The 12,709-nt window shown below is 43.8% G+C and overlaps 1 protein-coding gene across 8 annotated transcripts in view; it reads left to right on the forward strand.

Annotated features, from left to right (window-relative positions):
• Nucleotides 1-12,709, forward strand: part of dennd2db (DENN/MADD domain containing 2Db) — a 35,689-nt gene that overhangs the window by 14,883 nt on the left and 8,097 nt on the right. For 4 of the 8 annotated variants that reach the window (XM_015342521.2, XM_015342520.2, XM_015342523.2 and 1 more), the window contains 6 exons: nucleotides 5,919-5,996; nucleotides 6,205-6,303; nucleotides 8,111-8,289; nucleotides 9,190-9,302; nucleotides 11,509-11,578; nucleotides 12,007-12,084. In XM_015342521.2, coding sequence (XP_015198007.1) covers nucleotides 5,919-5,996; nucleotides 6,205-6,303; nucleotides 8,111-8,289; nucleotides 9,190-9,302; nucleotides 11,509-11,578; nucleotides 12,007-12,084 — 617 coding nt within the window. Of the gene's footprint in view, nucleotides 1-456; nucleotides 676-5,918; nucleotides 5,997-6,204; nucleotides 6,304-8,110; nucleotides 8,290-9,189; nucleotides 9,303-11,508; nucleotides 11,579-12,006; nucleotides 12,085-12,709 lie in introns of those variants that run through there. The other 4 variants (XM_015342525.2, XM_015342526.2, XM_015342522.2 and 1 more) reach the window with 4 other exon arrangements.

Genomic DNA, 12,709 nt, shown 5'->3' on the forward strand with positions numbered 1-12,709 from the left:
TTTTTTATTGCCCATTATAATCTCGGTGTTTATGCGTATCTTGCAACAACCTAAACAAATACGTATATTTACGATTAAGGTGCATCCGACCTTAAGCCATAAACGCGGAAATATGTGACAGACGGGAGTTTTACTGCATCAGGCTGGAGGCGTTCCTACCTGTCACAGGTGACGGGTCCCCGCCTCCCAGCATAGGGCCCGTCTGCTAGGCACGGTCTGTGCTCGTTCGCTAAACCCCACTGTCAGGCGAGCATTGCCTTCGTCTCTGGCTGTCAAATGTTTTCTCCCCTGTTTAAATAAGTTCTAATTAGGCTCCCCTCTCTTGTGTTCAGTCGGAGACCGAAAAACGAAAGTTGCTGATCAGGAAGTAGAAGGAGAGAGAGAGAGGAAAGTGCAGCCTAATGAGACGCAGAGTCAGAACTGCTTTTTCTCGCGTGTAGTTAGCAGTCTGACCTGACAGCCGCAAAGAGAGTTTGTGTTTTCCCTACGCAGACGGGGAAAATGGGATCGGCGAGTCTGGGATAGTGTTAAGTTTTCAGCGGGTCTCTGCGAAAACGGACGCCTCATGTATTTTTAGCCAGTATATCGAGTAAACTATGAGCGAGGAGCAGGCAAAAGGAGGCAGCGGACGGATTGTCAAGGCTTTGACACATTTTGGGAAAGATGCGACGAAGAGTAAGTAAGGTCTCTTTAATCGTATTCTGTAGGAGAGTTTTTTTTTCTAGGACAAAAATGCGAAGCCCCAGACTGACAGCTCTGGCCGTGTTTGATATTGCATTTCAAGTACCCAGTAATTTTCCCTTATCCTCTTTGAATCGGCTGGAAAACACCGTCTTAACCGTTGCGCGCTCGCGTTGTTTCAGCTTTGATCTCAACACAAAAATATCCCGACCATAAAGTCAGAAGCAGCTCAGCCCGAGGAACTCCATAGTAACTGTTTCACTTTCTCCTTTTATTTTTTGGCCAGCATTGTTTTTAGCGCTAATGACTCGAGAGAGCACAACTCTGGATTCAATAATGTTTCTTGCCGGGGCTGGTAATCTGTGCAATGCTAACCTTTACACGCATTTTGTTTGAGAGTCTGGTATAGATAGCACGTGTCTTCCAGCAATGTTTTTTTCTAAAATGTTGCTTAAGAATGGGAAACCCACGTTCAACCCCACACCCCTTTTTCTGTGTTCCCAGGCTCTGAAGCTCTGGCGGCAGACCAGCTGTTAATAACTTGTACCTGTTTCACATACTAGTTTCCCCAAGGAGTGTCCTGCCTAAGGGTAAATGGCGTCTAGCGACAATTGAGTCTCTCTGATCAGTTCGTGTCCCGAACTTGTGCGCAATGACCTATTAGTCGGACGCCTTGGTCTCGATTCACCCGGAGAGCCGTTAGCAAGGCAGAATCAGGTGTGGATTCTGGTCTGGTCATGCCAGGTATGGTTTCTGCATTTGGCGAAATCTCCCCATGATCTGTGAGAGTCTTGCACAGCTACTGTATGACCTGGTAAATACCCTGGCCTTAAAGGAGTGGTTTAATTTACGTTACACTCTGCTGCCAACTAGACAGATGTCAGTCATGGGTAAACAGACACTCCTTTTTAGAAGAAAAAAAATGTTTCTAAAGGTGCTGTTCGTGACTTAGGAGTGGAACTGAACACTTTGTATTATCTTCATTTTCCCTTATGGAAGATTGCAACTGCTGTATGTAAGAGTGTTCCTGTCTGGTGAATGGACAGGTGATGGACTTTGACTTGAATTGTATTTGATGTAGACAGGTCACGAGTCGATCATTTCCACAAAAGGCATGTTGCTTCTGCCCAGGGCCCACATGTGTCCAAAGAGGACTACTTTTTTTTTAAGCTTTTCTTTCTGGGAAGCAGTGTGTACCCAGTCTGTGCAGTGCGGGGCTGGACAGAGATTCTGAGGAGCACAGCTCTGGGCAGGCTGTAATAAATCCCTGGAGCATGTGAGGGTAGGCTCTCCCATCCAGGTCCCTGGTAAACTAGTCTTCCCAGGGCTCTGTCACACAGTCTGTGCTGGTTAATCCACAGACGGGGTTTCCAGATCTTGATCGCATAATCCAGAACAGCACTGTTGTCCTAGGGAAGGCATAGGACACTTGCATTCTGTTGGACCTGTGTCCAACAGGATCACTGACTAGCTGTGCTTTCAGGTTAAACTGGTGTTTTGTCTTTTCACTGTTTGGGTTGTTGTCCATGTTCAATTTTTTTTACAGACTGAGACAGACCATCATTAATTGCTTACAAAAATATTCTCAGGCATACTGGGTCATGATTAAACATGAATTGGTATCTGGTTGGCTCAGTGGTTAGCGTTGTGGCCTTGCAGTGCTGCGGCACTGGTTTCAATTCCTGGAGTGATGTGTGAGTGGCAGAAAAAGAGGGTTTTTACTGTGATTATTATCATTACTGCTATTGCGTAGTAACATGGCAATTGTTTGCTCAGACCTGCTGGAATTGATCAGAGAAGAGCTCTATAAAAGCAGTTTCCATTGCGGGCAAAAAAACAAAACGGTGGTGTGAAATTGTGTACAGTGGTCCCTGGTGCACAGATAGAGGTGCAGCTAGCGGACCTGTCAGGGTCAGTTTTAGAAATCTGAGATTGAAGTCGGCTGGCTGTGTGAATCAGGAGAAGGAACAGTACAAACCGAAAGCTTCACACAAGCTAAGGAAAGGTTTGAAAGCTTTGTCCTCATGAGCCTGCTTGAGATTTTTTTTTTTTGGGGGGTTCTTTCTTAAATCCTCCTGGCTGTGGTCAAAACAAATGCTGAATTGTGCTGAGAAAGGGATTCAAAAACAAATGAGAGCAATTTTTATTAAAAAAAGAAGAGGGAGGGCTCAAGTCGAGCCATGTCCTGGAACATGGTCACTTCTGAAATGAGCAGCCAGATGTCAGGCATCAAGTGCTACAGGGATTAACAGAACACACAGACTAACTGCATGTGTGTGGCTCTAGGTCACAAACTGGCAATCCAAAAAACCCTCGCGCAGAATTTCAGCAAACATGTTCCCTTCCTTGTGCCACAGCAATCTGAAGGAGAAAAAAGACTTGCCTGTTACGGGGATGTTAAAATTCTGAAATCGGTGTAGATTCCAGGAAGACACATTCAAAAGCAACATCTGCTGAGTTATGACTGTTGGAACTGCTGCAGATGTCAAGACAGAAGGGTGGGATCTGAAGAGGATCTGTGCTTGTCGGCAGCCCCAGGGGCTGAGAAGAGGAATCGGAAGGAAGGTGTGAGAGAGATTTGGGTGCAAACCTGTGAAGAGCTGGTTTTTCTGTTATGTGGCGGCTGGTAACGGACGCTCATTTCTGCGTTCTTGACACTGCTGCGTGTGCAATGCAGATATGGTACTGTATTTTACACACATGACCTGTGCAAGTGAGGAGAAAGTCAAAGGCAGTCTTTGAAGGACCAGACCCTCGTGTCTGTTCGAGGTAGAAGTCTGTCTTCACTAGGCTCAAGGATCACCCCTAACAGTGTTATCATTTAAGATAGTGGTTGCTAACCCTGGTCTAGGGCAAGACTTGTGCCTGCAGGTCTTAGATCCAGCTGAGCTGTAAAATACTGATGCTGATTCACTGGGAATAATGCCAGCCAAGGATTAAGTGTAGGTTTCAGTGTGTCTGTGTTTGAATCTGTCTGCCCTGGGATAGACTGGTGTCCTGTCCGGGGAGTACTGTGCTTTGCTCCCATTACTTGCTGGGATAGGCTCCAGCTACCCTGCGACCATGAACTGGAAGAAGCAGTTAGAAAATGGATGGATGGATTAAGTGTATTGTGGGGGATGTCTGAGTGTTTTATTCACTTAATTTACTATTTATGTGGGTTAAACTGCTTGGCTGAGGACCAGTTGCCTGTCCATTAGGATGAGGAGGCTTGGACCCCCTGCAGAGTGAAGAGTGACCCAGGGGCAGCTACGCACGTGATGTGTTAGAGGATAGAAGCAGTATTTCAAGTTTTTATTTTTTAAGTTAAGGATGTGATGTTGGGAATGGTTCCCAATAAGGACATCTGAGGCCAATTGAACTTGGCTGTTACCCCTGTCGAGTGTTCATTATAATCTATGTAATAATTGATCTCTTTGCTTAGACGTTTGTTCACCATATCCTGCACATAGTCCTTGGTTTCTAAAATACCCTTCTTCAAGCATGTTATTTCAGCAACTTCAACATAATTGTATGATGGGTTTATGATTAACAAAGAGAAATTACAAGTTTCCACTCATTGACTTTATGAGGGCTCTTCATGTCCCTTCGACAGGTGTCTGCTTAGTTACATTTTGGGTGATGTGATGGTTCAGTTACCACAAATGGGGGTACTTTTTCTGATGAGAATAAAACTTTAAAATCAGTCCCATACATCAGCATATTTCATGTTCTGGTCATCTGTCTGTGGTCGGTGCAATAACGCAGGTAATGGCTTACTCCAATGGGCAGCTCTGCATACTGCCTTATCCATAAGCACAAGGTGATCCATCACTATCGCGGAGGGTACAAGATGGCAAACTATGGCTACCCATGTAAAGGATGGAACTGGTGTTGTTTGTTTTCGCTCAGTTTTTTTTTCCCTGCACACCGTTCCCTTACGTGCTTGAAGATCTGCAGTACACACTGAAACATTTTTCCAGTAACATTGGGTTTTTTTCAATACTGTGTTTGCAAGGGATGTGTTGAATACCTTTAAAAATCAAAGTGGTGCTTTTCAGGGCTGTGTGGATTATATCATTGGATATTAAGGAGTTGTGGTTTACACGGGAAAAGCTCAAACTATTATCTCTTCCATCTGTATATATAATGAACTGTTTCGAATGTTACTTATTTGACAACATCAGCAGAGTGGCCAAAACATTGCACTATTTGGCAGGGTCCTGAATTGTATCCTCAATCCTCAACAGTTCTTTCCAAGCAAAACTAGGGCAGAAATGTCCCTGAGGGGGAGAATAAGAGTCCTCTTTGTATAAGCACCTCAGGAACTGTCCTTCATTCTTACAGAAATGGCAACTGAGTAGACACAACTGAAAACTTGGAAAGACCCTTTGCCAAAAGATTGTAAATCTAATTTTCCAAGCCATTGGTCTCTTTGTAAAATACGTTTGGCTGTAATGACTGTGCAAATTCATCCCTTGTGAACACTCTGAAATACAAAATCAAAGCATTGCGTCTGCCTTTAAAGCTCTGCCACTTTTACAAAACAAACAATTCTGCCTGTCACACGGGCAAAACGAAACCAGTACTTCCAGTTTAATAACTGCCAGATATGAGGAAGTTGCTAGCTTAATAATTATTTTTCTTGTTAGACCTTTTCTCACCTTCTCTATTTTAGGAAAGCCCCTAATATGTGAGAAAGAGACATGTTTTTTTTTTAAATCTGACATAAGCAAAAATATACTGTAAACCTGTTTGGCCACAAGAGAAGTATTGATTGAATGAAAGTCTTTCCTGCAGTGACTGTGTTTTAGGCATGTGGAGCAATTCATTAGGTGATTCACCTAATGCAAGACAAAGGCCTAGATTTACACTGACCTCCCAAAGCCATGAGCGGTCCTACAGTTTATGTTCCCTGTGAATCATGGGACCATGCTAGGTGCTTGAACATGTAGATTTCTTTTCCCAGACAGTGGAGGCAAGTAATTGCAATGATTGTAAGTACGCCACATGTTTTACAGATAGGACTGCCAGACATTTGCTTTAAATATCTCGCTAGAGTAGGATTACAGATCCTGACCTGTCACATTCAGTTTTAACACCAGCCAATGGTTGCTGAAGCTATTGATCAAATAAAATAGCAAAACAAGGTCACTTGCTGATGAGTGAAAGTGCCTCCCCTTCTCCTTTGGAGTGGATACCAAAGCCGTTTTTTTCTTAAAGACTGATTTTCTTTTGATCTTTTTTTTTCTGTGCAGATGAGAAGCCCTGTGTTGAGGCTCCCAGTGCAGCTCATGGGAATGGGAATAACCTTGGGCCTTCTGTGGCTCAGCACCGTGAGTTCAAAAGGGTCGTGTGAGTGGGGTCTTGGTACACAAGTGCACAAGTGTAGAGGTTAACCCTGTGATAGGCTAACATTTCATCCATATTGTCAGCCTGCTTAATGGCCTTTTGGAAACCAGGATGAGCTCTGGCCTGATAAGCCTCTAGGCTCCGAGTATGAACTCCACTTGATGGTTTGTCTCTCTCTCTGTCTCTGGACAGCAGATCCCATGAAGTCCAGCGAGAACGATGGTGTGGATAATATATCGAAGAGGTTTAGTACGCTGTTCTCTTCATTCCGGGGGAAACTGACCAAAGAGAGTGAGTATCTTAAAACTATCTGTGTCCAAGCTGTCCAGCTGTGGTCCTGGAGGGCTAGTCTCTGCAGGTTTTATTTCTAACGTGGCTGTTAATGACCTGCATCAGCTTGTTACTGGCTTAACGGGACCATTTTACCAACTGCTACCTGTTCATCAGCTGTTGCTGCTTTAGAGAGACCTACAACGTTAAAAGCTAAAACACGGGTCGGAGGATGTCTGTGGTAACTAAATCAAAGTATGTAGAACTACTAAAACATGGTGTTTTTCACAAAGGGTTGTGGGAGACTGGAACACGCTACACAACCATGTTGAAACTGATATGTTGGATTTTGTTGGAAAATGCTGGATAAGAAGGTCAATTAGGTTCTAACTACCTAACCAAATGGCCTCCTGTTCTTTGTAACCCTTGTAACGTTTCAAAACCTTCCAGGACTGCAGCTGGGTCACCTTGGTCTAAGGATCATTCATAGTTTTTGTGTGCTTAACTGAAAAAGTATTTTTAAGAGGGGTTATTCTATTCATGCTGCAGTTATGCCCTTGTAAAGACCAGTTATATTTTGTGTGCAAAACAAACTTTGCCTGCATTGCTGAAATACCAGAGCAGTCAAGCCCCACTTTTACCTGTAGTTATGAATATAACGGTGTGGAGGCTCTGTGGGTAAGGATCAGCACCTGTGGCTAGAAGGTTGCCGATTTGTATCCTGCATCCAGCAGAGGACCCCTACTCTGGGCCCCTGAACGAGGCTCTTAACCCCATCTGCTCCAGGGGCGCCGTATAAATGGCTGACCCTGTGCTCTGACCCCAAGCTTCTCTCCCTGTCCGTGTGTCACAAATTCCTAATGCAAGAAATTGTACAGTATATGGTCAATAGAGTGATCTTGAATCTAGACTAGGAGTCTGTATGGGAGAGAAGGACCTGCCAGGTTTCATGTAAGCACCGTCCTGCTCTGTGGAGGAAGCAGGGGGCAAGCCCAGTGCAGCCATTCCACAGCTGACTGCAAAGAGCTTTGCTAAGAGGTTAGGTGTAAGAGGATCTGATGCAGGAAACAGTGGGGTGGTTAAAGAGAGAAAGGAGGCTGCTTTCTAGGGAAGGTGCAGTTTTGGTGGAAAGGCTGGTCTCACTAGATGGCTCAGGTGGCCTCCTGTCGTTTCGAACTGTTCTTGAGTAGATGGTACCATCGCAGAAGACTTTTGCCAGGGATCTGCATCGTTGGTTGTGGGGAAAGTGGCCTTCAAAGGTTAATCTCCCAATTGTGATGTTCTAAAGCAGGGTTAAAATAATGCCAGTCTTATTTTCGCACATGGTTGCTGTTTTTGGAATATACATGTTTTACGATTTACATGTTCACAACAAGAGCGGTTTCTGATGATGCTGTATTGCAAGCAGGAACGCAGCAGCAGTGAAAAAAGGAGACCTTACGGCATATTGTGCTGTTGCTGGGCTCAATTAATCTGAAGAGTGTGACACTTTCACTTTTAATGCGCTGGACAAAGGGTGGCTTTGTAGCTAATGTGACCACAAGACATCCTCTGTCCAGCTTTTTACAAACCCAAGTAAATCCTCAGAAAGGTGGGGGTATTTTACATTTCTGGGAAGTCTTATTCAGTAATTTATTCCAGACAAAAATACTCCAGAGTTATAGGGTGCATTCTTAGGATACTTGGTTAATACTCAATTGTGTGCTTTGCTTATCCTGAACATGGCCTGGAGCCCAGGGTCTTCTGACAGGTTCACAGAAGCCATCTGATGCAGGTTATGCTTTAGAGAGCAAGACCACATGGGTAATTTGTACTGCCGTGTCTCCAGAGCCCGGGAAGGATCAAGCTCCACCAGTGGCCAGTGATGAGATCACCAGGTCAGGCACAGAGCCCAGAGAGCCGCGCTACGCCAGCGGGCAATTTTTCTTCGAGTACCTGGTGGTTGTGACTCTGCAGAAGAAGAACGATGGAGGATATGAGCCTCAGATCATCTACCAGTTCCCAAAGGTGACTATTTTCTCTCCCCCCTTAGCCTGATCTGTGCAGAAATCAATAAGCAGGCACGTGCTGCTGACCATGTGACCAGGGGGATAGTGTTGAGATGAGACAGTCGGGGGGTGGGCTCTCTTGGAGATTTGTGGTGACTCATTGGCATCTGCAGGCTTGCAGTGATGTTGACCCACCTTTCGGATACCATGGAGCTTGCAGAGTGTTGGAAGATGAATGCCTTAGCTTATCTGCTCTTCCTTATTCTCTCTGTGCTGTGCAACTGTTGTTTAGTTGTTTAGGTGATCTGAGATGCAAAGAAACATTCCAAAATCGGAGCCCACCTCCCATCTAAACATTTTGTATTGGAAAGCTATCAAAAGAAACTGTGGGCTTAGCATCAGATCTGCCCTGGAGATTAAAGTTTTGCTTTTCTGCAGAGCAGTCTGCTCTAGGGTTTTTCCGACACATTCGGTCCTGTTGCAGCACTTTCATGTGAGTGATGGTTTTTCACACAATTTTCATTACAGATAAAGTGCATACCAATAACCACTTCTGCAGAATATTTATCTGTGTTTTGATTAAATTGCTTATTTGAGCCATTTTCTTGCTGTTTTTTTGGAGTTTGTGGTTTTGCTTTCTACAGTTCACACCTTGCTGATGCATATCTGATAACTGTAGCGGTTTGGACTGTTGGTGTTCGTCACACTGCCACTTGGTGTAATGTTACAAAATTAAAATGCCAAGACTGACTCTTTTTTTCCACTGGTCTTGAAATAATCATGCTGGGATTACACTGAGCCTGAATCAGTGGAGATGTGCCTATTTTATGTGTTGAGTTCTAATAATTTGAGATGTAATGAATGGAGATTCCCTATGCTGACCACAACATCTCTTTATTTGCCTGTCTTGGCGCTGTAGCGTGATGGGATGGTGAGATTCCAGAAGGAGGAGGAGGAGAAGACACTCAAGGCCATCACGCTTTTCTGTTTCCCTGAGGGGATCAGCTGGGCACCCCTTACTGAATACAGGAGGTAAATTGCACAGACCACTGACCCCCTCAGTCTGCTATACAGAGGACTCGAAATATACCGCTAACACTCAATCCATGTTTTCCAATGAGTCCTCTGGTTTTGAGATGCAGCAGGTTCGGATTAAATGAAAAACTGTTACTCACCTGTCAGACCGTTTCTACCCTGACTCTAGCTGTGCAATCAAGAGATGAACAAGACCTTTGTTTTATATAGCACCTTCCATGAGGCATTGTCTCAAGGTGCTTAGTGGGCCTGTGCTCTGCAGGTGGCCTGTGGGCGAACAGAATATCAACCCGACTTCTAAGAATCTCGCTTCCAGCCAAGCTTTTAATGGGCTGAAATTGGTTTTTATTGGTTGGATATTTCAATTATCCATGCTGGTCCCTATAGCTGAAGCTTTGTAGCAAAATGCGTTATAAAATATTCCACACATTGGAAAAACTAGATTTAAAACCAATCCTTAGACACTGGATACAGGTACTGTTGCAAAGTAGTGTCGGTAGTCACTGCAATGTGTGTGAACGTATGTGATCTCGAAAACCCAGACACGTGCCACTTCCTGTTGAAGTATAGGTGACGGCTGTCTCAAAAATAAAAAACAATGTTTTTTCCAGTGGTTTCTCGATACAACGCTCACGAAAGCGCTGCTTGAACAGCTGCTCTTAAACACTTTCTGTGCTTATTATATAAAATTACTTTGCATAACCACTCTTGTAGGGAAGTGTGGGTTTAACAGCTTCACACACTGCTTTATCATTAGTGAGCCGAAGGTTGATTTTCTAACTGTAGTGTACCTTTTCTTTCTGGTGACTTTAAACACTTTTGTGAGCTTGGTTGTGCATTTTTTTAAATTGGATTTGTCCTGCTTGTTTCTTTCTTTGTCACTTTTAGAATTGGAGTTGCTTATCCCTATCTGTAAGCGTTATAAAAAGCAGCCTTTTAATGGTGATTAACATCCCAGACCTTTCCTTTTAGAACAGCACATGGTGGGGGTGGGGGGGAACATTCCGGCACAGCTGGTACAGAAAGAAAAATCTATCGAAATGTGATGACTCAAAGCTATGCAGCCATAGATACAGGACACTAAAATTTGAGTTAGTACAAGGAAGTGGTAAATTCACAAGTTCCAGAACAATTCTAAGAGTCCTGAGCTTTTAGTTGCAGAAGTAGTAACTTGGTACATTTTCCAAAGAGAAATCGGAGCTCATCAATGCAGGGACAGTCTTGTCAGAGCAGGTTAACCTCACGTTGTGGGAAGCCCCTGGCAGCCTTGTGATAAAACCGAAATAACTGTGCAGTTGACTGGATTTGACTGGGCTGGGCTGGAGAGAGAATGATTGAACACAGATGAAGACTAATAGTGACAGTCAGTCAGAGCTTATTGCATGACTTGGGAATTCAGTGCAGTTTGGGCATGGTCTTTCGTTAAAGGGTAGTTGGTCCTGCAGGAGATGTGACTTGTAAGAATATAAGGGAGGCTGTTGTAACCTCCCACTCCTTTTGATTAGTAGTTATGTGGTCTATAGACTTTGTCTAGGTGTTCTGGAAGGAAGCCAGGGTGTTGAGCTGAGCATCATGGCTGGTTAAGCTCTTCCAGACTCCCTCAATCCTTTGAGTAAAGTAGCAGCTTTTGGTTTTTCCAAAGATGTTTTTTATCTACATCCACCTCTGTCAAGTATAATTTTAAAAAGTCTCCTGGAATGTTGGATGATTTTGGGATATGGAATTTTGGCATCACTGTACAACAGAAAACAAAATCCCTTATCTTGATCTCTTCAGATCTCAAATACCTGTTGAGTTTCTTCCTTTCAGGGACAGGGTCTGAAGTGCTAGAAATCTGGCCTGTGAAAGGTGGCGCCCAGTCATATAGTTGTTGGAGGTAGAATGGATTAAAATAATTGATCATCTGATGGATCGAGCTGGTTTCCTGGTCTGGCCACTCAGCTCTTACAGTAATGAAATCATAAACTATTTTAAAGCAGCTTTTCTCTGCACATTTGTACCACCTTCTCAAAGAAGGGTTTCAGTTCGGCTTTCTACAACAACAACACATTTCTCCTTTGTCTCTGTTGGTTGGAGTGGTGATCACAATCCTCAGTCCCTATATGATAATCCTTAATACCTGCCAACTAGAAAAGCCTGCATATTAACAGGGGTGGACTCGTTACATGCTTGTCTCTAATGGTTTTTCCACTCATTTTTCCAGTGAAACCTTCTCGTTCGTCCTGACAGAAATCGATGGGAGCAGGAGAAATGGATACTGCAGACGCTTACTGGTAATCATTTCCTATGTTACTGGAGCAGTAATTACAATATAGAGAAATATGAACTACATTGCTGCATAGGCAGGGGAAGATTTAAGCTCAACTTCCTTTTTTTTAAGTATCTTGCCCTTTTATGATTGTGATGAGAATGCTAATATGCAGTTTGAACAAATGGCTTTGCTCTGCACCTCCAAGAGGACAAAGCTGTACTCTTTCCTGCTATACTCCAGGAAGCCCTTCAAAGATTCTAAACACAACCCGTTTGTGGGATAGTGTCTTACAGAATTGCACTACAATGTTTTTTAAATACCCAGTTGTATTAGTCTAACTCTCTGACCTGTTGTGATTTTAGTTATTGTCTGATTCACATGATGGTTGATTTGTTGCCATCAACAGACGCCCAGTTTAGTAACCAGACTCTGTTTTCTCTTGTCTCAAAGCCTCATGGGAAGGGAGCGCGGCCACCAGAGGCCTACTGCATCATCAGCAAGCTGGCCTGCTTCGGACTGTTCTCCAAGGTACAGGCTGGATCAAAGCTTATAGGTCACAGTAATCGCAGGTTTACATACTGTAATGTGGCACTTCATTCCCTTCTATGCATCAAGTGTAGTCCTTTACAAACATGTTGGAGGAAAATGAAAGCTTCTCTCGGTCTCAAGGGGGTAGTTATACAGCATGTTTGGCCAGAGTGTTTCATTATTACTGCTAGAGCATTCCTGCCAAGGAATTGCATAACTTTCTGTTTCTATGCTGTTGTTTTCCATTAAATGACGGCAGTGTTATTTTTTTTCTTTCTGCTTAAGAATTTAGTCTGCTCGATGACCCCTTGACCTGCAATGTGTAGTGGTGAATAACCAAAGGCCAATCTTCCAATGCCTTGCCTCCGGCACAGTGCCAGGAAATGAAGGAACCGTTTCCTCTGAAAGTCCTGGGGAATTCCAGCTCCCTTCGTAAGAACTGTCCGAGGAAATTAATGGCCTTAACAAGAGATTGGATGCCCAAAGTGTCGGTTTTCTCACTTGCGATTTCTTGCTTGTCTCAGCAAGAGTCTGCGTGAATGCCAAGCCAAAGTTTAAAGAGAATAGCTGTCCTGATATTTGAATGGTTTGTCAGCTACTTTGTGCTAGAAAGAGCAGTACAGAA

Source organism: Lepisosteus oculatus, chromosome 5, assembly GCF_040954835.1.
Source record: "Lepisosteus oculatus isolate fLepOcu1 chromosome 5, fLepOcu1.hap2, whole genome shotgun sequence".
NCBI classification, from domain to species: Eukaryota; Metazoa; Chordata; class Actinopteri; order Semionotiformes; family Lepisosteidae; genus Lepisosteus; species Lepisosteus oculatus.